The sequence below is a fragment of the Panthera pardus genome, unplaced genomic scaffold, assembly GCF_024362965.1.
Source record: "Panthera pardus isolate Hobbes unplaced genomic scaffold, ASM2436296v1 HiC_scaffold_13, whole genome shotgun sequence".
NCBI classification, from domain to species: Eukaryota; Metazoa; Chordata; class Mammalia; order Carnivora; family Felidae; genus Panthera; species Panthera pardus.
This window is the reverse complement of record NW_026526688.1, coordinates 79,622,248-79,649,294: the sequence shown is the minus strand read 5'-3', so window position 1 is coordinate 79,649,294 and position 27,047 is coordinate 79,622,248. Positions and strand designations below refer to the sequence as shown.

General features: G+C 35.2%; 2 protein-coding genes across 4 annotated transcripts in view; one reads left to right on the top strand and one right to left on the bottom strand.

The window, feature by feature from the left end:
- The first annotated feature begins 65 nt into the window (after window positions 1-65).
- On the top strand, window positions 66-24,962 carry TMEM184C (transmembrane protein 184C). Its single transcript, XM_019420980.2, has 10 exons — window positions 66-773; window positions 7,116-7,246; window positions 7,345-7,381; window positions 8,123-8,328; window positions 17,881-17,955; window positions 19,053-19,146; window positions 21,771-21,883; window positions 23,239-23,338; window positions 23,813-23,984; window positions 24,195-24,962. The coding sequence occupies exons 1-10, from the start codon at window positions 555-557 to the stop codon at window positions 24,458-24,460; spliced, it is 1,413 nt and encodes a 470-aa protein (XP_019276525.1). The 5' UTR covers window positions 66-554; the 3' UTR covers window positions 24,461-24,962.
- A 1,628-nt stretch (window positions 24,963-26,590) lies between these two features.
- Window positions 26,591-27,047, bottom strand: part of PRMT9 (protein arginine methyltransferase 9) — a 37,258-nt gene continuing 36,801 nt past the window's right edge. For all 3 annotated transcript variants that reach the window (XM_053901205.1, XM_019421018.2, XM_053901206.1), the window contains one exon: window positions 26,591-26,975. In XM_053901205.1, coding sequence (XP_053757180.1) covers window positions 26,760-26,975 — 216 coding nt within the window. In that variant the 3' untranslated portion in view covers window positions 26,591-26,759. The remainder of the gene's footprint in view (window positions 26,976-27,047) is intronic.

Below are 27,047 nucleotides of genomic sequence, written 5' to 3'. Positions count from 1 at the left end.
GCGGGCCCAGTTTGGAGCTGTCGACGAATCAGCAACCTCAGACGGCGGGGGCGGAAACGGAAGCCCTGGGTTGGCTTTGGGTTCCGTTGTGGGGATGTCCCGTGGGAGTGAGTGAGGAAATCCTGGGGCCGGCAGGTTTGAGTCCTCACCTCCAATCTGCCAGCGAAATCGGGCGAAGAGACGCCTGCAGACGCGGGAGGGAGAAAGCTTGACCGCCCAAGAAAAGAGCAAGTGGGCAGGCAGCGGCGGGGCAGAACCGAACTGTATGCAGGGTCTTTAGGGGCCGGTCCTGGTCGGCGCCGCTCACCTCGAGGCCATGGTGCAGGCGGTGCTCTGGGCGATACCCAGGTGAGGGCAGCGGCTCCGCCCGGGTATTCCACCACCGAAAACTGGGTAGATGCGGTGTGGGGAAGAAAGGATGCTGCCCGCACTGCTCCCTGGTAGCACCCTGAGCGGCCGCAGTTGCGGCAGCAGTAGCAGCAGAAAGCACAACGCGGGCCGAGGAGGCGGCTCGAGCTGCTGGTAAAGTCGCCCAACAGCTGTTTCTCTGTAGCATGCGAGTTGACAAAACAACCAAAGAACAGGGCTCCCCATTACAATCTCTATCGAGCTCTTTTTCCTTGCCATTGGGAGCTGATTTATGCGGAAACATGCCTTGCACTTGTACCTGGAGGAATTGGAGACAGTGGATTCGACCTTTAGCGGTTGTCATCTACCTGGTGTCCATAGTGGTTGCGGTTCCCCTATGCGTGTGGGAATTACAGAAGCTGGAGGTAAGAGGGTGTTTCACCATTGGCCTCTACCCTTTCTTCTACCGTCCTGCCCGTCTAAGGTTGCCCATTTTTACCCTAGATGCCCCAAACTTGATATCCTGAAAATCAGGGCATGTAAATGAGCCCAGTCTTAGTTCATAAACCTGTCTGGTTTCTTGTTCACTGGTTTTCAAAGCGTGCTGCAGGTGGAACGAGGGCCAAGTCGAGAAAATAGAATATATTAAGATTGCTGCTTAGAAGAGCACTCTTTTGCAAGTATTCCATCAATTCCCTGAAAGTAAGATAATTTTATTACTGAAATCTGATCTGTTCAGATACTGGACTACCTTGAAAACCATGTATTGAATTTTATTAGCATTTAACTAGCTTCCTGAATTAAAGGGTTCTAGTTGGTTTAACTTTGTTGTTTGTTTTTACTTAGAAATTAGCTCTTAACCAATAAAGATTTTGCAAAAGTCCCTTGTATATTTTTTGATGTCATATTCTTATTATGACATCAGTAAAGTACTACAAACTGGAAGACCCCAATGTAAATACTCAACTAAGATAGGTACTTTATAAAAATTGTATAATGAATTTTAAATTCTAAGTTAATAAAAACCAGCAAGTACTTTTATTTAGCAACCACCTATTTTATAAGAGCAATGGTGAGACAACAGCTAGTTTAGGCTTTTTGTTATGGAAATGTTTTTACATAATTAAACAAAAATGCATTTTAATATGCATTGGTTTCCTGTATGTTCACTAAATTATATTTTGTTGACTTTCCCATTTTGGCATAGCCCATGTAGTTATTTTTAATGTTCATATAATATTCCACTACGTTAAATATTTCCCCTTTGTTAGATATTTAGGTTATTCTCATGATTTATCAACCAGAATTCAAGTACAGACATTTTATTACAAATAGGTATTTCTTTGAAGTATTTTTTTGGAGTGTGGTATAGGAACTACTTTTAAGGCTAATAATATGTGTAGTATCAACCTAGTTTAAGACTTCTCTTAGTTGTTGATTAACTATAGTTTTTAAGTCCAACTTTTAAGGAAAAAATTAATCTGCAATCTCTACTGCAAACACCCTGAACCAAATTCTCTTCATGTCTTGCCTGAACTATTCTCAATTCACCAGCCAAAGTATCGAATTAAAACAAGTCATATTCTTCTCAAAGTTTTCCAGTCACTCCGAGTCCAGATTAAAAGCTAATATCCCTCACTCTGGCCATTACGGCCCAACATAATCTGACACTACCCCACCCAATCCCCCTCTGACTTTCTCTTCTCAATTCCTTGCTTCTACCACGGGGACTTTGCTCTAACATGTGGGAGTATGTTATCGCCTTAGGACCTTTACATTAAATGCTCCCCCTTTATGGCATTCTCTTCCCCTAGATGGTCTTCTCATTCCTTTATGTCCTTCAGGTCTTTTACTTGAATGTCACCTTGCTACCCTGTTTAAAAATTGCAAGCTTTCCTTCATCCCAGTGATAAATCAGGCTCGTGTTCTATATGGTGAGAGAGAGAAATCTAGCACTCACCTTCATGGAACTTAGTGGTAGAGATCAATACAACCAAAAAAAAAAAAAAAAAGGCTATGGAAAAAACTAAAAAAAGATCTAATAAATGAACCAGCAGGCATCTTGAAAAGACTACTACCAGCTATAGAAAAGTGGAAGTGAAGGAAAGTTAGAAAACTGTTTATGGTACTTACGAGGTCATGGTGCCTGAGTTACAATGACTATGGCCCAAATCAGAATAGCAGAAATAGAGATGGAAAACTGACTTTTAAGTATCCTTGGCAGTGAAGAAACAAAACTGTAAAAATGAGATGTGTAAACTGTTTACATGTTTAGGGACAGGTTTATATGAAAAACATTTGTCTTTTAAACACTAGAATCACAATGCTCACACTGAGAAGTCAGTGGGAACTGAGATTGTAGAAAACAAGAAGTTTGTAAGAGCCCATCCCATGCCCATGGTGGGGCATGTACTCATTTATTGGAAGGGCAAGATGACCATATGCCCTCCTTAAATTATTTCTATCTCTTACTTGGCTGAGCGTGTATAATGGAAGGTAAGTAAGTGAAATGCACACATAATACTCACTCTGCAGTCATTTTACCCTGCCTTATGTGCACTTATGCCCCGAGTAGCTACTCTTTCTGTAAGTTCTCCTCTCTTCCCCTCAGGAAGATTGGGCCCACAGAGCACACTCTTATTGCACTCTGAACCAAATGTTTTCAATTGGTTCAGGTTCAGTTAACTCACTCCTGGATGCTTGTCTTCAATGGTTTTTTCTACTTCCAAGTTACCTTAGGGGGGGAAAAATTGTGCTACTTATCTCCTCCTTGTCTTGTGAACCAAAACAACCCTGCTTATGGCCGATAAGTTTAATAATGTTAAACGATAGCCTCATATCAATGTGTCTCAAGTGTGAGTAATTTATTTAGAAATAAATGTCAATTAAAATAAACATAATGATTTCTACAAATACCTAATGTTTACTTATTTTATTACTTAAATATGTGGATACCCAAAATAGCTTTAATTTCTTATGCATATAGCTTTTTAGGTACCTCAGAAATTAAAACAGCTATAAAACCAATGATTCAAATTAATGGCATTAATGTGGACAGATGATGGTTTTAAGAAACTACCCCTTGCAATGTAAAAATGGTACTAACTCTATGATGCAAGGTATTTTTTAATTTGGTATCTCTATACTGAAATGACTCAGTTCTCTAGTCACTTGTTTTATGATCATTTGAAAAGAACTTTCTTTTTTACAGCACACTGAGGATGCTTGGCCTTTATTAGTCACAAGCACATCATTTTTCTCTTAGGTCTACCACCAAGTTGGCACTAAGGCGATTATAAAAACAAATGTGGGCATTAAAATTACTTGGCAATACTATTCTTAATTATCACCTTATAATTGAGAAGATCTAGAATATGCTATTATTATTATTACTATTTTAGGTCATCATTAAAATGGATACAGATCTTCCTTGGTTTACAGTGGGATCACATCCTGATAAACCCATCATGTTAAAAATATCATAAGTAAAAATGCATTTAATGCACTTAACCTGCCAAGCATCATAGGGACATAGTCTAGCCTACATTAAACTTGCTCATAACAGTTACATTAGCTTATAGAGGCAAAATCCTCTAACAGCATATTTTATAGTAAAGTGTTGAATATCTCAGGTAATTGGATACTGTAGTAAAAGTGAAAAACAATAGCTGTATGGGTGCAGAAGGGTCTCAACTATGATATTTTAAAAAAAAAATTTTTTTTTAATGTTTTATTTATTTCTGAGACCGAGAGAGACCGAGCATGAGCAGGCGAGGGGCAGAGAGAGAGGGAGACACAGAATCCGAAACAGGATCCAGGCTCTGAGCCATCAGCACAGAGCCCTACACAGGGCTCGAACTCACAGACCGTGAGATCATGACCCGAGCCGAAGTCGGACGCTCAACTGACTGAGCCACCCAGGCACCCCTCAACTATGATGTTTTAACTTTTGACTTTACAATGGTGTGAAAGCAGTGTACATTCAGTAGAGACTGTACTTCAGATTTTGAATTGTGATCTTTTCCTGGGTTAGTGCTGTGTAGTATAATGTTCTCATGATGCTGGGCAGGGGCAGCACGCCATAGTTTTCAGTCAACCATGCAACCATGAGGGTAAACATCTGATACATTTAAAGCCATTCTGTACCCATACAGCCATTCTGTTTTTCACTTTCAGTATAGCATTCATTAAATTACATGAGCTATGAGATATCCAACACTTTATTATAAGTAAGCTGTATGTTAGATGATTTTTCCCAACTGTAGACCACTATAAATATTCTGAGTATGTTTCAGGTAGGCTAGACTAAGCTATGATGTTTGGCAGGTTAAGTGCATTAAATGCAGTTTCGGACTTAGGGTATTTTCAACTATGATAGGTTTATCAGAATGTAACCCCATCACAAGTTGAAGCTATATCAGTTGTTTACCCTCATGATTGTGTGGTTGACCTGGAGCTATAGCTCCCTGCCCCTGCCTAGCATCAGAATAGTATCATATCACACAGCGAAAAACTCAGGAAAAAATCAAAATTCAAAGTATAGTCTTCACTTAGCGCATATGACTTTTGTACCAATGTAAAGTCAAAAAAGTGAAAGTTGAACTGTGTAAGTCTGGGACCATCTATACTCAATTTTAAATGAAATTGAACAGGGGTGCCTGGGTGGCTAAGTCGTTTGAGCATCCAGCTCTTGATTTCAGCTCAGGTCATGATCCCATGGTTCGTGGGATCTAGTCCTGGGTTCAGCTCTGCACTGACAGTGTGGAGCCTGCTTGGGATTCTCTCTCTGCCCCTCTCTGTGTCCTTCCCCCACTCATGCCTGCTTGTGCACACTCAAAATAAGTAAATAAACATTTAAAAAAATAAATGAAACTGAACCAAGCAAAAATCCCTGGAAAATGATTATAAAGACATTCCTTTTAGAATCTTCTTCTGCACGTACTCACTTTTCCCTTACTATTTTAATATCCAGTGTTTAAGACTTTTTGTATAGTTGACCCTTGAACAGCATGGGTATGAACTGCAGGTCCGCATATACACAGATTTGCCGATAAATACAGTGTAAATGTATTTTTTCTTAAGATTTTTAATAGCATTTTCTCTAGCTTACTTTGTTATAAGAATACAGCATATAGTACATGTAACATACAAAATATGTGTTAATGGACTATTTATGTTACCAGTAAGGTCAACATTAGGCTATTAGTGGTTAAGTTTGGGGGAAGTCAAAAATTATATATGGGTTTTTGACATTTGTTCTCTATACTTTTTGTTTTCTACTTCTTTAATCTTTGACCCCTGTTGAAAAAAAATCTTGTTCAAAACAGTAAAACTAGAAGTTGTAGACTTCAGTTCTATTTTAATTAGCTGTTCAAATCCCAAAAGTACCAAAATTAAATGCCCACCTTTTTTCCTTTAAAACATTAGCATTAATGTACCCCTGCCTTGATGAGTGAATTCACAAGTTAATATAAAATTCATTCTCTAGGGCCCCACGGACAGAACAGAGGTTCAATTTTTTTTTTTTTTTTTTTTTTTTTTTTGGCAGAAAGTGAGTGAATTACTTCAACTCTACCTTAAGATGAGATAGTTGAAAGTGTATTTTTAGAAATTGAGTTTTTATAGGATAAAATATTGATCAGATACCTAAAAAAAGAAATTAGAGCTTTTTAAAATGTAGTATCCTGAGTTGATATTGTTATATGTAAGAGGGGTAGCATGTATTAACACTGTTTGCTTGGACAGTGGTTGTGACAATACTTACCAAATGGGAGGGTTAAAGACATAATGTGTACAAAAAAAAAAAAAAAAAAAAAAAACTTAGCAAAGTATTAGGCAATACTCAGTAACATGTTGTGTAGCAGTAAAATTCACAGAAAATGCAGGTAGAATTTTTACTTTCCAAACATAAAAGCAAAGGAATAGACCATAAAAAGATTTTTAGAACTTGTGGAAAAATTTTAAAACTTCTGTACATCCCCAAGCACAATAATCAAATATAAAAGACAAATAACAAGCTAAGGGAAAATGATCTGATGTTAATATTCTTAATGTATACAGCGTTGTTACAAAAGGCCTCACAAGGAAAAATGCTCAACGCCATAAGGAAAAATCATCCTCCTCCCTCCATAAAAGCACAGATAGACTGGGGTGTTTTTTTGGTTTTTTGGGATTTTTTTGTTTTTTAGGTTTATTCATTTTTGAGAGAGAGAGGATCTCAAGCAGGATCCACACTGTCAGCACGGAGCTCGGTGTGGGGCTTGAACGCATGAACTGTGATGTCATGACCTGAGCCAAAATCAAGAGTCTGGTGCTTATCCGGCTGAGCACCCAGGCGCCCCTAGGCTGTTTTTTGAAGAAGAAGAAAACAAGCAACTAGTTATTTGGAAAATGTTGGGCCTCATTAGTAATTACATAAATCTAAATTTTAGAAATAAAAAATATTTTATTTAGGTCTTTCATTTTATTTTTTTTTTATTTATTTATTTTTTTTTAAATGTTTTCAACGTTTTTTATTTTTATTTTTGGGACAGAGAGAGACAGAGCATGAACGGGGGAGGGGCAGAGAGAGAGGGAGACACAGAATCGGAAACAGGCTCCAGGCTCCGAGCCATCAGCCCAGAGCCTGACGCGGGGCTGGAACTCACGGACCGCGAGATCGTGACCTGGCTGAAGTCGGACGCTTAACCGACTGCGCCACCCAGGCGCCCCTAGGTCTTTCATTTTAATATCAGAGGATTTATTTTAAATATGTTCTTTTATTTTAGGTTGGAATACACACAAAGGCTTGGTTTATTGCTGGAATTTTTTTGCTGTTGACTATACCTATATCACTCTGGGTGATATTACAACATTTAGTGCATTATACACAACCTGAATTACAGAAACCAATAATAAGGTAAACCTTAACATATTGTGATTCTTTTACTGTTGTGTTCACTTGTTTCATAAATATGATGTAAACGGTTTTTAATTTATGCTTTGCTTTCCAAATAGGATTCTTTGGATGGTACCCATATACAGTTTAGATAGTGTAAGTATGTTTCATTTTATCTCATTAGTTAAGAACTTGTTTGATGATACAACAATATTTGCAGAACGCTTAAGGTAATGAAAGTTTATTATTTGACAGTAGGGGTTAGATTAATAAGAAAAGTGAAAAGATTCACTTGTTTTTAATGTTAATAAAAAAGATGAAGTATGACAGAAAAGACGGGTGTTTTAAAAAAAAAAAAATCTATAGCTGTTTTCTTTGCTGTATCTTTTAAAATTTCCGATTATGTGTTCTTAGTCCTTTAAAGAATGTAATACTTAAAATTACATTACATCCTTTTTATTTACTAAATTTTTTATTTGGGGGGGGGGGGACAAAAAAAAACCCTTCCCCAGTGGATTCTGGGGAACAACATGCAGTTGTCACAGATGACTGCTTTAATTTAATTAAATATAAAGGAAATGTCTTTAATTGTATTTTCGGTGATCATCTCAAGAAAAATTGCATGTTATATTAAAGAACCCGATGACAAAATAATTTAGCTTCTTTCTTCATATTCACTATTTACATGAATGTTTTTATTTACCAGTATCCAATATGTTTATTGCTTTTAAAAATTCATTTCACAGATTGGTAGCCCTCATAATTTTAGAAAGTTAGATGGAAATATGTGACAAGACATCTCAAGTTTAAAAATTAGCATTGTGAATACTATGAATTGGAATGGCAATTCATTTTATCTTAGCTCCAACTATTTTTAACCTCTCTGCTTTTTCATAGTGGATAGCTTTGAAATATCCCAGCATTGCAATATATGTGGATACCTGCAGAGAATGTTATGAAGCTTATGTCATTTACAACTTTATGGGATTCCTTACCAATTATCTAACTAACCGGTATCCAAATCTGGTATTAATTCTTGAAGCCAAAGATCAGCAGAAACATTTCCCTCCTTTGTGTTGTTGTCCACCATGGACTATGGGAGAGTAAGTATGTTTGGTTTTAGTCTTTTTATGTATTTAAACAGAATTTTTAAGCATCAGTCAGTTCTCTGTAAAGTGTGTTAAGTACTATGAGCAGGACAAAAAGTTAAGAAGAGTTCCTACCCTCAAGTAGTTCATAATCAAGTTTAAAGAATAATAAAACACATATTTATAATCCACACATACAAATTACTCTCATACATTATTCATCCTAAATAGCAAACTTAAAACATTGCAGGGGAAAAAAACCTTAGAAATCATTTAATCAACATCCTTTTACAATTGGAACCCAGGATCTACAGAGATTAACTTACTTGAGATTACATAGATAGTTAATGGCAAAATCAGGTGTAAGACCCAAGGAGAAGGTAGTCTAGGTGGGGAAACAGTATATGATATGAGATAGGAGCAACAAATAGTATTTATTCTAGTACTAGTACTAAATACTAGTACTAGTAATAGTAATAGTATTTATTCTAGTACTAAATACCAGTACTAGTACTAGTTAATTGGCCTTATTATATATCCATAGAGGACAGTAAAGGAAAATAAAGCCTGAAAAATTCAGTTGAAGCTAAGATTGCATTTTTTACGTGAATGAGCCATTTGATATTTTTCAACAAGGAAACATTTGACAATACCATTTTAGAAAGATAAATTTTGCAATACTATTCAGGATATATTAGAGGGAGGAAGATTCCAGAGATGGGGAAATAAAGTAGAAGGTTATTACAGTGGTCCATTTGTGAGATAAGCTGAAAAGGAGGAATGAAATTGGAATAGAAAGGAAAGAGACTGGAACTGAAGGACTGGTAGGAGTTGATCACTGATAATGGAGAATAAGGTGAAAATTGAAAGTCAAGGTAACTGGAAAGATTTGGAGTTATAGTAATCAATGTAGATATACAACCTAGGAGTACATTGCCTCCCATGAGATACAGAACCATTTGTACAACATTGGGAATAAATAGGTCTCTAGTTTACACATTTGAAATGACAGGGAGCTACCTAGCTATTTTAAGTAATAAGCTCCTAATGTGTTCATTAACACACTCGATATGTATTGAGCACCTAGTGTGTGCCAGTATATGGATATATCTTAATGCACATAACAGATGTAGAACTCGTGGAACCAACATTTTGGCTCAGAGGTTTGGAATTAAATGAAGGCACAAATAATAAGAGTTACTTATATCAAGAAATGCTTTGAAGGGAAAAGAACAATAGTGTATGAAAGAGGATAGTAAGGGAGAAGTATTATAATTTGGGGATCAGGGGAGAGATACTGTGCTTAGCAACAAATACAACACAGAGATTTATAGCTAATGAGCAGATTGAGGTGGTCACTGGATGGAAAATTACTAAGAGGAGACATCAAGAGTAGGGGTTCTCTCTCAATAGACATAATCGAATTCTTACTAAGGGCAGGCCAAGCACTTACACATCAAGAATGGGAGATGAGGAGCTTGATTAAATATCAAAGGTAATCAGATATCAAGGGTAGGATGACTTAGCAGTATTTTTTGCTGAGACTGACTTAGATCAAGTCCAAGGCCTGAGAATGATACCTAGTTGAAAAGAGAGCTCAGGAGTCCTGTTAAAGTTCATTCAAGGAGAGAGTCGTTGTCAAATGAGAAGCCATTATAGGATGTTAAATAGAGGCCCTGGTAGGCCAATTTCATTTTCAAAGATTACTGCTCTTGGTAGAGCAAGTGGGCAAGGATGGAAGAGATTGCAGTGGTCCAGTAAATATGATGATGATAGTTCAGCTTTGATCAGGACCCTCCTCCTAATACTGCAGAACCTAAAATGAGGCTCTAGCTGTATCATCACAATTAGCTAGTTGTCAACTAAAACCCCAAACCTTTTTCAGACCATGCTACTGGCCAAAATTCCCCTGTGCTGTGTTTGTGTAATTGATATGTTCCTAATCACACAGTTAACATTTATTCTTGTTAAATCTCTTCATGTTGGTTTCATTTTTTTTCTGATACCCTTGAATTCTGACATCTGCTTCCTGAATAATGTCAGCAATGCATCCATAGTTCAGGTATTCTTTTCTTTCAGAGGATATTCAGTATTTACCAAGTCATACAGTTTGGAGGTATGGTTTTAGTAATAGTAAAATGTCTGCTGTGTATAACCACATTGTAGGTTACCAGTCTCCCTGTAGTAGATAACTAGTGTTACAAATCTGATCATTAATCAGGCTATTGCTGTTTAGGATAATTCAATATAATGCATTTGTTATAAAATGTAAATACAATGGCAAGTTTGCAGTTGTTAATTGATAAAAACTAAGTCTGCTTTTTATACTCTGTTTGCTGTAACATAAACAGCACAATGCGTTTTCTTTTAATGAACATTAAATTTTGTGTATATTCATGAGAGGAGGGAAAATAGATTACCTAATTGTTGCAGGGAGTATGGCCAGAGTCGCAAAAGATGAGTCCGCAAACAAAATGCAGTTAAGTGAAGGTCCTGACTCCAAAATGAAGCTTCTTTTTATTAGGATAATTGCTAAAAGACTACGTACATAAAGTCAGCTAAGCAAGTGTGTTAATCAATCTAATGGTTTAGTTTTTCAAGGTTGAATTTCGAGTTAATTGGTTTCTATAGCACTAGGAAGGGTCAGGTGTGAAGGAGGATCTGGCCCTGGACCATGTTAATGGCTCTAGTGTTCAGCTGTGTAAACGTATCCTAAGGCCTTGCACCTTCTCCAGCCCTTCCCTTTTGAAGTCTTTTCCTTTGATGCTTCTCCTGCATCTCCCACATCTAATGATTTAGTACACTTATGAAACAAATGTTTTCATGAAATGGTACTAATCCATATTACATATTCTCTTCCTCTTGTTTAAGATTGCTGTAAGGTATATACCTTGTAGTGGAGTGCTAGGTCTTTAGATTTTGTTCAGCATTGTTAGCAGTAAATTTCCTTTTTTTTTTTTTTTTTTTTTTTTTTTAAGTATTTATTTTGAGAGAGACTGCGGGAGAGAGACAGAAAGAGAATCCTAAGCAGGCTCACACTGTGTGCTCAGAGCCTGACTTGGGGCTCAAACTCATGAACTGCAACATCATGCCTGAGCCAAAATCAAGAGTCCAATGCTTAACCGACTGAGCCACCCAGGTGCCCCAATGGTAAATTGGTTTCTGAAGTGGCAGTACCATATTAGTCTCCCACTGACAGTATAAAACACTTCTAGGGGCTCTGGGTGGCTCAGTAGTTAAGGGTCTGACTTCGGCTCAGGTCATGATCTTGGGGTTTGTGAGTTAGAGCCCTGCGTCAGGCTCTCTGCTGCCAGCACAGAGCCCGCTTTGGGTTCTCTGTCTCCCTCTCTCTGCCTTTCCCCACTCACATGCTCTCTCTCTCTCTCTCAGAAATAAACATTTAAAAAAAACTTTTAAAAACACACTTCTAATTGAACCACATCCTCACCTACATTTGGAATTACCTAGACTTCTTTATGTTTGCATATCAAGAGGGTGTAAAGTGGTATATTGCTGTGGTCTTAATTTGGATTTCCCTGATTAGTAATGAAGTTGAGCAACTTTTCATGTATTTATTAACCATTTATGTTTTCCTTTTCTGAGGAATGCTTGTTTTCTGTTTCTCATTTTTTTAATGGGTTGTCTGTCTTGTGGCTTCATGGGGATCTTTATATATTTAGATATTAATTCTTTGTTTAGTGTGTATTGAAAATATCTTTTCCAGTTTTTGGCATATTTGTCACCTTTATTAAATCTTCTGATAAATGGAAGTTTTGGATCTTAATATAGTTGAATTTATCTTATAGTCAATACTTTTTGTGTCTCATTCAAAAAATTGTCTCCAATTACAGCATTATAAAAACATTGTCCTGTGCTTTTCTTCTAAACATTTCAAAATTTTCCTGTTAAGACATAGAAACACTTAATGTTTTGTGTGTATGTTGTGTGAGGTAGGAATGCAGTTTCATTTTATTCCATTGACTAATTTCCCTAGCATCATTCTCTCCCTTCTACCTCACTCACCTCTCTGGCCATCTCTGTCATGTGTGAAGTTTCCACGTGTATGGGTCTGTTTGTGACTTTTTGATTTTGGTTTTTTGGGTTTGTTTTTGTTTTTGTTTTTTCCTGTTTTATTGGTTAACTTTTCTATCCCTGGACCAATTCCATACATTAAGCACTACAGGTTATTAATAAGCCTTAAAATGAGGGACAAGTGCGCTGACCCTATTATCTTGCTATTTTTGATTCTTTGCTCTTACATATAAAATATAGAAACAAGTTTGTCAAGTTGCTTGAAAAACCTCTTGGGTTTTTTTATTGTAATTAATCTTTATTGACATCTTTATGATTTTTTTAGTATTACCTATGAATATGGTCTAGGTTTCTGCATATTTAGCTCTTCATTTGTCTTCCAAAAGTACGTTTTTCTCATAGAAGTCTTGTACATCTTTGTTGACTTCGTAAATGTATTTTATTGCTATTATAAGTGGAATCTATCTTAAAAATCATTTTAACTGCTTCTAGTGTGTATAAAAGCACATTGGGTTTGCATATTAGCCTTATATCCAAAAATCTTGTTACATTTTCTTAGTCTGTAGACTTTTTAAGTTCCCTGTGAAGATGTCCTCTTCAATTAAAGGATTTCTTTGATTTTCAGTCTTTATACTATAAATTACTCTTCTTACCGTGCTGGTATCTCAAGATACTCTTGCATTATTCCTGATCTTGAAGGGAATTCTTATAAAATATAATTGAATTTTATGTTTTTAAAGGTGTTTTATAGGCATCCTTTATCAGATAAAATAAGCTTTTACCCATAGCTTGTTGAATTTTTAATCATGAATAAATGATTAAATTTCATCAAATGCTTATGCTGTATCTATTGAGATGGTTGGTTTTTGCCTTAACCTGTTAATTTAGTGAATTAGATTGACAGCTTTTCTAATGTTAAAACTTCCTTGCATTCTGAGAAGTGATTAAGATGTATTATCTGTTTTTCTACATCATGAGATTTGATTTGCTAATACTTTGTTTAGAATTTTTACATCTATATTCATGAGTAAGTTTAGACTATAAGTTTCTTTTTTACACTGTTCCTGTCTGGTTTTCATATCCAAGTTATACTGCCTGAATAGGTATTGCCTTTTACTTGTGTATCACAGGAAGAGATTATATACTATAGTTTGAAAGATTGGACCTGGACTTTGTGGGAGGACAGTTACAGAACTATTTAGGCTTCCTGTTGTTTCTGAAATCATTTTTTAATATAATTTTAGGAATTAGGCAGAATAAACAGTTTTTAAATGTACAGGCATGCATTAGTTTATATCTTCTCAATCTCTTCTGGATCTGTTGTTACGATTCCTTTTCCATTTCTGATGTTAAATTTAATATCTTTATTTTTTCTTTGAACAATCTTGCCAAAAGTTTGCCTATATCTACTAATCTTTTCAAGAAGTGACTTTTGGCTCTGTAATATACTGGTTTTCTCTTTGATTAATTTCTGCTCTGTTTTTACTTCCTACTTCCCATTTGTTTTGGTTTACTATCTTTTCCTAATATGTTAGAGTCTTAGCTCACTGATTTACACAGCCTTTCTTCTTTTTTTACTACTGCTTTGAAATTGTACATTTCCCTCCAAGTTTTACATTCACTGAATCCCAGGTTTTGGTTTTTTTTTTATTTTTTTTAATTGGCATATAATTGACATACATTATGTTAGTTTCAAGTGTACAACCTAATTATTCGGTATTTCTATATATTACAAAATGATCACTACAATATATCTAGTTAATATCCATCACCACACAAATCCCAAACTTTATATTTTTATTGTCATCCCATTTAATGTTTTTAAATTCCTATTGGGATTTCTTCTTTACTGTAATTATTCTGGAGTATTTTTAGATTTCCAAACAGGACTTTTTGGGGAGGGTTTTGGATTTCATTTTATTTATTTGCATTGCAGTCAGAGAATAGACTCTCTGAGACAGTCTTTGGAATTGGTTAAGATTTGTTTCATGCCCTTTAGTAGTACATGATCAGTTTTTATAAAGGTTCCCTGTGTGCTTGACGAGAATGTGTATTCTATATTAATGAGTGGCTTTGCTGTATATTCATGTGCATTGGGTCAATCTGTTCTTCAACTTTTCTATATTTCTGTTGATTTTGACTACTTGTCTGTCATTTACTGAAAGAGATTGTTTAAATTCTGCCACTAATTATTTGTCACTTTCTTCCTGTACTTTGGTCAACTGGTTTATATATTTCGATGCTTTTTCTACTCCAACTAATCTTTTATTATCTTAAAGCTGTTTTATCTGATATTACCAGGTATCCCATCTTTCCTTTGTTTAGTATTTGCCTGGCTTATCTTTTGCTGTCTTTTACTTTCATCCTTTCCATCTCCTTATGTTTTAGATGTATCATTTTTTTTGAGTTTAGTATTTTTTAATTCTTTTTTTTTTTAATGTTTATTTATTTTTGACAGAGAAACAGAGCATGAGTGGGGGAGGGGCAGAGAGAGAGGGGGAGACAGAATCCGAAGCAGGCTCTGGGCTCTGAGCTGTCAGCACAGAGCCCGACCTGGAGCTCGAACTCACAGACCATGAGATCATGACCTGAGCCGAAGTCGGACGTTTAACCAGCTGAGCCACCCAGGCGCCCCAGTATTTTTTTAAATTCTAATCTAATAATAGGCTATTTACATTTTTGTGGTTATTGATATATTCATTTAAAATCTTGCCATCTGTTTATTTCCTCTTTGTCTCTCTTCTTTCATTGATTGCATTTTTTTGAGTAAGCCTTTATTGTAAAATAATTTTCAATTTATAGAAAAGTTGCAAAAGACAAGACAGATTTCTAATACGCCCTTTACCCAGCTTCCCCTAATGTTACATAACATCTTATGTAATCATGGTATATTCATCAAAACCAAGAAATAACATTGGTATAATACTATTAACTGCAGACTCTTCAGATTTCTCAAGTTTTTCCACTAATGCCCTTTCTCTGTTCCAGGATCCAATTCAAGAATCCACATTTTAATAAAGATTTTAGTAAATAATTTTAAGGTTTTCCAAACATTAAAGGAATACAAACAAATATAAACAGAAATCTATTTTATAACACCCACATTTAACAAATACTAATATATTGTAGGTCCATCATTCCTTATTTGTGATTATAAAATATTTTTTTAAAACCCTTGAGAACCAAAAGCTTTTTCACAGGTTATATGGTGGCAAAACAGTGTATCATCTTTAATTTTAACGTGACTACTTTTAAGTCTTTTATAGATTTAACTACAAGTGTTAGAAGGTCCTCACTCCTTGTATCTCAGAGCAATTCGGGATCCATTACTTCTTTCTGAAGTATGACCTTTAAAAATTCCTTTAGTGTCAATGTATCAGTGGTAATTTTTCTCAGATGTACTTATCCAAAAGGTTTGCCTTCATTCTTAAAAGACAGTTTTGCTGGATGTATAATTCTGTGTTGACAGGAATTTTCTCCAAGCCTTTTGAAGATTTTATTCTACCTGATTCTGGCTTCCGTTGTTACTATTAAGCCTCTCCTGTCAACCTAATTGTTATTCCATTATAGATGACCTAGCTCCAACTCCATTTAAGACCCTGTCTTTGATGTTTTGCAGATTCACTATGAAGTATCTAGGTTGTTGTTTCTGTTTTTAGTCCTCCTTTATTTACAGAGTGCCTCAACCTACAGATTGATATCTTTCATCAGTTCTGAAAAGTTCCTAGCAATAACTTCTTGTGATTTTATCTTTACTCTGTCTGAACTATGAATATATGTCGGACCTTCTGATTCTATTCAGTTCTTTGTAACTCTCACATTTGTCTCTTTGTCTCAGCCTTTGCTACGTTCTAGGCAGTTTCTTCAAATACATCTTCAGTTCATTTATTCTCTGCAGCTTTCAAAGTTATCTAATTGGCTAATCCATTTGTAAAGAGTATGGGACAGGAAGAACAGCATGTACAGCCAAGGCATTCTCTCAAGAAGTCTTGAAACAAGCCCAAGTGCACTCCCTAGGCCCCCCTCAGGGAGGCACACTTAGCTGTAAGTGGGAGTGAACCACCTTAGCACAGAGAAGTCTCTCAGCACATAGAACCCCAACAGTTTCTTTATTCAGTCCTGATACAACACCTCAAGACCTATATGCCGAATCTTCTCAGTCTTGATGCAATTCTTAAATTAGGGGATTCATAATACATTATATTGATAATCAGTTCTCCTGATAGTAGTGCGAAATAAAGCATTTGCCCTCAGAGCAACTTGTTTTTTTTTGTTTTTGTTTTGTTTTTAAGTTTATTTTGAGGGAGAAAGAGAGCACAAGCAGGGAGAAGGCAGAGAAAGAGGGAGACTGAGAATCCCAAACAGGCTCTAAGCCCAGTGCAAGGCTTGATCTTGTGAACCAAGATCATGACCTGAGCCCTTTAGCCAAGATCAAGAGTCAGACGCTTAACCACTGAGTCACCCAGGCACTCCAGAGCAACTTGGTCTTTTAAGAAGGCTTGCACAACACTGTCAGGTAGAGCCGTTTTTGTTTTGTTTTTGTTTTCCCCTTGTAAATTTTCCCCTACACTGAGTAATCTTACATTTATGCAGATCTTTGTTTTGTCCTTTCATAAATCTAGTTAGTGATACTCTCTGGAATGATATTTAAATTCCAAACTTGAAAGAAAACTGAATTCTAAATGTAAATAAGTAATACTTTTTTTTTTTTTTTTTTAGTTTAGTTTTGAGAGAGAGAGGGTGCAAATGAGAGAGAGGGAGAGAGGGAGAATCCCATACAGGCTCCACACTGAAAGTATGGAGCCTGAAGCAGGGCTCCAGCTCACCTTAAGCAGGGCTCGAACTCACGAACTGCAAATCATGACCTGAGCTGAAGTTGGATGCTTAAACTGACTGAGCCTCCCAGGCACCCCTAAATAATACTTGCTGAATACGCTTTCACATATACATGCACACAATTCATCCGTTACTCAGTCTTTCTTCTAGAAACATACAGGAACACGTTTTTGTTTTCTCTGCTGCGCTATTCAGGAATTTGAAACTGAACACAGAAAGGGGGATCTTTCAGAAGATGTAGTTGTCAAATAATTTAAAAAACAGCATTTAAACAGTTTGTTTGCTATCATCCACATTCTTCCCCAGTTGCCATTTAGAATGACTAAATTAAAAGAATTAAATATAGAGGCACCTGGGTGGCTCAGTCAGTTAAGCGTACAACTCCTGGTTTCGGCTCAGGTCATGATCTTACAGTTTTGTGAGTTCGAGCCACATGTCTGGCTCTGTGCTAGCAACACGAAGCCTGCTTGGGATTCTCTACTTTTCTCTCCCTCTCTCTCTCTCGGTCTCTCTGTCCCTTCCCAATTCACACTGTCTCTGTCTCACAATAAATAAACTTAAAAAAAATTTTTTAAATAAAAGAATTAAATATAAATATGGCATCATTTGTCAAAGGGATTTTAATATGGGAGGCTTTGGAGAAAATCTGATACTATTTAAATGAGTAGTCGAAATGCTAAGTTTTTTGTTCTTTGGCAGAGTATTGCTGTTTAGGTGCAAACTGGGTGTACTGCAGTATACAGTTGTCAGACCATTCACCACCATTGTTGCTCTGTAAGTACAAGGAACTCATTATTTTTTTTTTATTCTCATGCTCTTGAGAACAATTGAGTAGACATACCAAGAGCATTAATTTACTTGTTTATGATATATATATACTCTTATAAAAAGCAAAGTGTATGAAAACACTACTTTTAAAAATAAATAAGGTGACCGTTTATAGGCAGAGAATCACTATGGAATTCTTCTAAATAACATTCTCTAGTTCATTCTGGAAAACATTTTTAAGGTACTTTTTTTCCCAAATATTAATATTCACACAGCTTTACAGAAACATCGATTACATGAAGTTAAAGTATACTACTTTAGGTTCATTATATGGTTTTGTTTTCTATATGGTTAACTTAGAATATGACTACTATATTCCAAGGATGAAATCATAATTTTCTTATTTAAGAATTCTGTCAAGGCTTAGGAGATGAGGTAAGATGGTATATCATTAAGCTATCTGGTAAAACTATTCCCTAAAAATTTAAGAACATCAGATAATTTAAAGTGAGTAGATTGCATATTTTATCTGCTAATCATAACTAATATTGTGCATATTCAGAGAAAGAAAGGGAAGAAAGGTGAAAGAAGCATTCAGTTCTTTATTCTACCTTTGACCTAGCAATTCTTTAGCAGTATTTACCTTAGAATTAAAGCTAATTAACTTGTTTATGATGGCAGGCTTTATTTGTCTGCAGTTTAGAAACTGGGTAATCACATAAGCTAATACTTAGATATGGGTATTCATAAAATTTACCTCCCAAGACAAGTTGTAGGAAAAGTGATACTTGTAGTTATAGACTTGGATTATAAGCCTATAACTATCAAGCTTTTGAAAATTAGGCAACCTAATTTTTTTTAATCTAGTAATTATCCTTTCTAGTTCAGTGCATGTATCTTATTTTGGAATTAAGATGCAGAAATAATCATTTGGTAATGTTACTAAAAAATGTTTAATTTTGAACCACTTCTATGACCAAAATCAAGTGATTATCTATAGGGTCTTTTAAATAAACTGACTTCTAAATTTAAATATTTCTGTCAATGCTATGTTTTAAAATATATATTTGATTTAATCATAGATCTTATTTTTACCATTTTAGAATCTGTGAGCTGCTTGGTATATATGATGAAGGAAACTTTAGCTTTTCAAATGCTTGGACTTACTTGGTTATAATAAACAACATGTCACAATTGGTAAGTAAATATTTTTTTTATTTATTTTTTTTTTTAAATTATTTTAAGTAGACTCTATATCCAGCATGGGGCCCAAACTTAAGATCCTAGGATCAAGGGTCACAAGCTCTACTGACTAAGCCAGCCAGGTATCCCAATAAATATTAACTGTATTAAATTAGTATCTGTGACTCTAAATTTTCTTAGGAAAAGTTTGAGAATGAAGTTTGTTATTTTTTAATCTTGAAATTTGATTTATAGGAAAGAACCTGAAGAAACTTTAACATGTCCTTATACATATATAAAGATATAAATATCTTTGGGTTAATTATTTGGTGACTTTTACCTTGACCTGTTGATCATGTTTGTTCATTTGGTTGTGGTAGTCACTACATAGTTGTGTGGATATGTCATAAATAAAAGCACAATGCTCTCCTTAAAATATACATAACCAGGGCATACTCAATAAGAGAATATATCTAATTGGATTATGACAGTACAAGGTTTGAATAAAAATGGGAGAATAAAATACTCTTATGTATTTGGAATTAAAGGAAAATTGTGAACGCCAAGTTTAAAAAAAAAATGTTCTAGAGGGGCACCTGGGTGGCTCAGTCGGTTGAGCCTCTGACTTTGGCGCAGGTCATGATCTCACTTTCCGTGAGTTCGAGCCCCACTTCGGGCTCTGTGCTGACAGTTTGGAGCCTGGAGCCTGCTTCAGATTCTCTGTCTCCCTCTCTCTGTCTCTGTCCCTCCCCTGCTCATGCTCTGTCTCTCTCTCTCTCTCTCTCTCTCATTCTCAAAAATAAATAGAGGTTTAAAAAAAAAATTTTTTTTTAAATGTTCTAGAAACTGAAATGCTCTAAAAAAATAATTGTCCAATCCTTTCAACTTAAGAACTTGCACTTCATTTAAATCTTTAATGTTTTCAACAAAATAATAGGTGGAATGACATGCACGTGTGTTATTAGATGTTTATAATAAAAATTATATGCCTGTGGGGACATCTGGGTGGCTTGGTTGGTTAAGCATCCAACTTTGGCTCAGGTCAGGTCATGATCTCATGGTGCATGAATTCAAGCCCCACTCTGAGCTCCCCACTCTCAGCATGGAACCCACTTTGGATCCTCTGTCTCCCTCTGTCTCTGCTTCTCCCCACCTCGTGCTTTCTGTCAAAAATAAACATTTAAAAAAAATTATATGCCTGTGTATTTAAAGCTTTCCCTTATGTTCATGTTCTTTAAAACCAGTAATTCCATTACTGGGAATGTAATCCTCAAGTAGTTGTAAGGGGGTGCCTGGGTGGCTCAGTCAGTTAAGTATCTGTCTTGGTTTCAGTTCAGGTCATGATCTCATGGTTTGTGGGATAGAGCCCCTCATGGGGCTCTGCAGTGACAGCGTGGAGCCTGCTTGGGATTCTCTCTCACCGTTTCTCTCTCTGCCCCCACTCCTGCTCATACATGCATGCACGTGCTCTCTCTCAAAATAAACATTAAAAAAAAGAAATAGTTGTGTTTTTGGTTTGTTGAATATCTTTGTATATACAGACTATTTGTAATAGAAAAAGACTGGAAACCATTCAAAGCCCAGTGATAAGGACTGGTTAAATGTATGATGGTCCTTCCACTGGTCAAAATACTAGGCAGTAATTAAAAATAATCCTTATGAGGGGCCAACCTAGTTGGCTCAGTCGGAGGAACTTGCAACTCTTGATCTCAGGGTTGTGGGTTGGAGCCCCATGTTGGGTGTAGAGAGTACTTAAAATCTTTTTAAAAGTATTAATAATAATCCTTATGAAATATATGAAAAAGTAAGGTACTTTAAGTGAGGGAAAATCAGGCAACCAAATTTTATTTTCAGTTGGTGATACCTGTTAAAAACCACCTATATGTAGAATGGAATGGTTGGACAATGGGACTATAGACAACTTTATATTTTACTTTACTGCTTTTATATTCTAAAATATTTCAAAGAAACATTTTCTATGACTGTAATGGGAAAAAATAAACTTTTAGGGAAATGTTTATTGCTATGTACACTATACTATGTTATTACAATTGATTTTTAAAAAATAGTTAATACTGTCTTGAGCGTTTATTTTAAAAAAGTAAATTCAGCCAGATTAACATACTGCCCTCAAGAAAAATTGTTGATTCCTTACTTTCATTTTTCATGGGCAAATTTTATTCAAATAGTACTTATTTACTGTGTTTTATAAATAACATATATATAATAGAGTAAGATAGTCAAACTTAACTTTTATAAAATTAATGATAATTTGTATATAAAAGCGATTAATAAGCAGATCAATATATTTTTATCTTGGCTGAGGGACAGCCTTTTCTTCCTTTCATGACAGTCACTTGTTCATTGTTTTCTTTATGGGTTCCAGTAAGTGAACACTTAAAGCCACTTTCAGGGAAGACATTATGCATCTCTTATTAGAAATTTCATATCATTATTTTCATCCCCAGTAAACTATAAAAGCTTGTTGTTAATCTAAAAATAACAGAATAGAAAACCTAAAAAATATTGCCTGAACCATGACTGTGTACCAGGTTCTGGTTTATAACTAACTGTATGATTTCTGTTACCATATTTAATTAATCTTATTGAAGAAGTTTAACTGTTAATCTTGTTTCTAGTTTGCCATGTATTGTCTGCTGCTATTTTATAAAGTACTGAAGGAAGAACTGAGTCCAATTCAACCTGTTGGCAAATTTCTTTGTGTAAAGCTGGTGGTTTTTGTTTCCTTTTGGTAAGTGTTGCTTTCTCTTAAATGTTCTTAGTTTCTACAGGGTAATAATACTGTTGATTAGGGAGGATTTTCAAAATGGTCTTAATGTAGAAGATGAATTAAAATGTCTCTGCTTACCTTTTAAAAAGTTCATCCTTTTAGCCCTTCTTGGTTTTTCATAAAGAAGTAATCAGATAGCATAACATTTACAAGAAAATAATTTGAGACAATCTAAGTGTCTCAACACTAGAGGAATCATTAAAATATATCATGGTCCTTTCACATAAGAGAATAGTCTGCAGTTTGGAAGATAAATATAGAATATTTAATACTGTGAGGTATAATGTTCATTAGTAAAATACATTCTTTAAAGCAGAAGACAAAACTGTTCATGGTCCCAATTTAGTGAAAGAGTGGGTGATAGGGGACCTAGAAACAAATACACTAACATACAAATATGAAAAGGGGAAAAAGAATAATCCTTGAACTCCTACCACCCAGAAAGAATGATTAACATTGTGGTGCACATAATGTCACATATAAAATTCCACAGAAATGGTTTCATACTATAAAAACTTGTAGAATTCAATGATACATTCAGTATATTGTGTATATAGTTCTTAGTCTATAAAGTGAGGATATAATTTTCTTGTTGTTTGGGTTTGTTTTTTTTGGTTTTGCTAAGTATTCTGTTTTGTGGATCTAACTTTTTAACTAATCTTCTATTGACATTTAGTATGTTCCTGATTTTTTCACCATTACAAGCAATATTGAAGTAAAATTCTTATATGCAGAAATATGAAAACTCGTCTTACTATCTTATTATTAGCTGTCTAAATTTCACCTAGGGTTATATCCATAGATGTGCTTGAAATGTTCAGTGTGACTCCATCTTGGGAGTCTGACACCTTCTGAGTTTGTCTCTAGTTCCAGCACTTCAAATAAGACGGGTTTTAATGTTTTAAAGAATAATCTGGATAATTAAGACAGGTGTAAATAACATTGAAGTATCTGTCCTGTATTTTATTTTAAATGCCTGATATACAAGGTGTTAGGCATTGTCTATGTATAGGAAACATTTGCTTGTACACACTTTCAAAACAAAAAGACATAGAAACCAAATACTGAGGTTACATATATTTAGAAATACATAATGAAAACTCATACAATGAAACTATACTAGAAGAATAAATTTGTAAAGCAAATAAATGTTTTTAATATAGATATATGCTATAATATAATATGCTATGAAGACAGGGTGGTGGTGGTGGTCCACAAGTTGTGCAGGGTTAACTTTTTTAAATGGCATATTTGTAAAACAACTGCTCATTTTATGCTTGATATAGATTTGGCGTTTACCTTTTCCTAACATATAGGCAAGCAGTAGTTATTGCTTTGTTGGTTAAAGTTGGCGTTATTTCTGAAAAGCATACATGGGAATGGCAGACTGTAGAAGCTGTGGCTACCGGACTCCAGGTTAGTGCTATCTGTGAATTTAATATAATTTTACTATTTACCCATTTTACATATTATCTCTGAAACCTGACAACAAGCAGGCTGTGGGGCTACTATTCTCACTTCACAAATGAGGAAACGGGGAAGTGTAGGGAAACTAGCCATCATCACTCGTGGTAGAGCCAGGAATAGAACCTAGAATTTGTTTTTCCTTCTTTCTCTGTGCATTTGTCTTTAGTCCTTGGGCAGTGGATTGAGAATGCACTGTACTTTAAGATATACTTGATTGGGGAGTATAAAGGAGGTTTAGATTTTTGCCATTTTGCCTTTTTTTTTTTGAGGTCGGAGACAGTTATTTTGGAAAATGAGTATAATATGGGGAAAAACAGATGTCAATACTTAAATACTTTTTGAAAAGAAAGATAGTGCTTTTATTTACAAAACTAGATTTAAGCTCAAAGATGGCTGATGTTTTTGTTGCTGTTGTTGTTGTAGGACTTTATCATCTGTATTGAGATGTTCCTTGCTGCTATTGCTCATCACTACACTTTCTCATATAAACCCTATGTCCAAGAAGCAGAAGAGGGCTCATGCTTTGATTCCTTTCTTGCCATGTGGGATGTTTCAGATATTAGGGATGATATTTCTGAGCAAGTAAGGCATGTTGGTAAGTACCAGCCATTTCATTCATCCAAACAGGTTATTGGAGTTCTCATACTAGGGCAATTTAGTAGCTATTTTTAAGAGATGAAAAGACTGTTTAAAGCAGTACCAGTAAAATTGGGTGTGGGGAGGTGGAACTTATTTTTAGCACGGTAAGTTTATAGTGATAAAAATAACTTTTGGCTAACTTGAAAACCTTTCTATTACTTTAAAGGAAGGACAGTCATGGGACATCCTAGGAAGAAGTTTTTTCCTGAGGACCAAGATCAAAATGAACATACAAGCTTGTTATCATCATCATCACAAGATGCAATTTCTGTTGCCTCTTCTGTACCACCTTCACCCATGGGTCATTACCAAGGGTTTGGACACACTGTGACTCCCCAGACTACGCCTACTATGGCTAACATACCTGATGAAATGTATAATGACACTACAGGAGATAAAAATGAACTTTCAGATAAATCTGTGGCCTCCTGAACAAGTGTGCAGAAGCAAACTGTGCTCCTTCTACCATGTTATTTCATCACTTGGTATCCCATTGCTCAGGATTTTGTGCTTGGGACAAGCCATAAATGATGGAAAGTTTTCAACACAAAGAAGGTGAGAAAGCCAGGTACAACTACTGGATTTATATAACTGAGTTTTGTATATCACAAATAATCAGTCTAAATATCCTAGACTTAGACTTGATTTCTTAACATTAGAGTATCACATACTCAAATGGTAGAAAATGACTCTACTAAATGTTCCTGGTGTTACATTGCTTTATCAAGAGGATGGACATTAAAAAAAAAAAAAAAAAATCAATGCTTCTACCACTGCTGCATGAATAGAACGCTCTGGAATTTAGCAGAAAGTATAATTTGGAAATACGAATTAGTGGAACTTAATCATAATCATGTGCCATATATGCCTACCTAACAATTATTTCTCTATTTCTCAACTGGATGTCTTTCAATAAATAAGAATTTATCATTTATTTTCTGCAATTTTTTGTCTCCCATTACTTCAACATAAACTCTTAATGTTTTTTTCAAAAAGTTCTTGATTAGAGGCACAGCAAAAAAGAAATAAGTGCAAAAAAATTAAAGGTTAAAGATTACACACCTACAATGAAGGATACCTATATCTTCTATTCCTTTTAGAAGAAATGGGACCTAATATAAATCTTAAAACAACTACTATCTAAAAATCTTATTTGCAACACTACTAATAGATTAATAAGTTATCCATGATTTTCAGATGAAAAGAATAAACTGGATAGAAGATTGGGAGGATAAATAAGAAACTTATTGGGCATCTGGGTGGCTCAGTCGGTTAAAGCATCCGACTTCGGCTCAGGTCATAATCTCATGGTTCACGGGTTTGAGCCCCACATCGGGCTCTGTGCTGACAGCCCAGAAACTGGAGCCTGCTTCGTGGATTCTGTCTCCCTCTCTCTCTGCCCCTCCCCCATTTGTACTCTGTCTCTCTCTAAAATAAATAAAACATTAAAAAAAAAAAAAACTTATGATAGCAATGGAGTCTACTTTTCCTCAATGCTGTCACAGGTGTCAGCAAATAAATCTAGGCTGAGTAGTCTTAATTATTCATTAAACCATAGTCAGAAGACATGTAGGTGCTATTTGGGAGACACTTCTTACTTAAGATGGAGTTTCTCAAATTGCTAATCACAACCAACTGGGTTATATACTGCAAATAAAATCTAGAAAGTGCCAGAGTAGTATGTTACAAATAGCAATAATAAATATTATTTCTCAAAATCTTTGCTTTATATATTTATGCACACACATTCACATACATATACTGGTTCACTGTAAATTGGAGTCTTTATTCTGTCCGCTATTATAAACATTTCTATTGAAAGTAAAGCTGGGTAGTATAATACTAGAGCAACAAGAGCAGGCAATGTAGAGACAAGGTATGTCTTATTTTCTTTGTGGCTTACTTACAAAGAGCACACAGTATTTACAAGGTACATCTTATTAATCTTCCTGTTGCAAGTCTTTAAAAATTGGACCAATTATTATATATTTCTTACTGCACATATGGATCAAAACTTTAAAAAATACTGATTTAGGTTTACCTCGTTCTTGAACTTACCAGCTTTTTCATTTTCTTTGCCAAAGTAGACCAGGAAAAAGGCTCCCTCTTTAAAACTTTACTTCATCCTTAACTCTTTTACTCTCATAATTAGATTTAGCTTATAGCTTAAATTCTTACTCAGGTTTGCATTCTCCAAACACAAAACCCAAGGAGTTTCAGAAACATACTAAGTATTTAAAAGAAGCAAGCTTGGAATTTATAAGTAACCATAACCCTGTCTTCAATTGAAGCCAACTTTCTGATAGATCCCAATTATAAGTTTGGACTTAAAAAACTCAAGATGCCTAAAAAATTAAAAGTTTGCTTTACTTACACAGGACAATGAAGACGGGACTCAAATCCCTTATATTTATAGATTTAGAATGTAGACTAAAGCGTTTAGGAAAATTGAACCCATTGTAAGTACAACCAAGCAATAAAAACAAAGCTTACTTACTTGAAAAATTAATAACAGCCTTTTTGAAAAAAGTCTGCGGCAATATTTTTATAATAACGCTCCTCTTTAAAATCTTTTAAATATACTTTATTAATCAATTTAAAAAATATTTAACCATTACAAGGAATTAAATCTTTATACCCCCATTTCATGAATACAATTCCACTACTAATTCAGACCAGAACTGCACACTTGCTGCTCTGCCTGAACAGTTTTTCATTAGAAAACTACTCTTCATTGTTTTACTGTGATGCTGACATTGCTTTTGTGATGCTGGACACTGAGTACTAATTCTTCTCCCATTTCCACCTGGATGGGATTATCTAATACAACTGCAGCTTGTTTCCAGTGGGAGGCTTCACTTGAAGTATCCAACCTAATCTCGTCATCAAGGTACATATGATACCAAAAGGGAATGGCAGTCACTTGTCCAGATTTACAAATGTGTACCTATGAAAATTAAGAAATTATGAAAATTTCATCAGAGTAAATAGAGCAGAGTTAAATAAGTAAGTTTTTGTC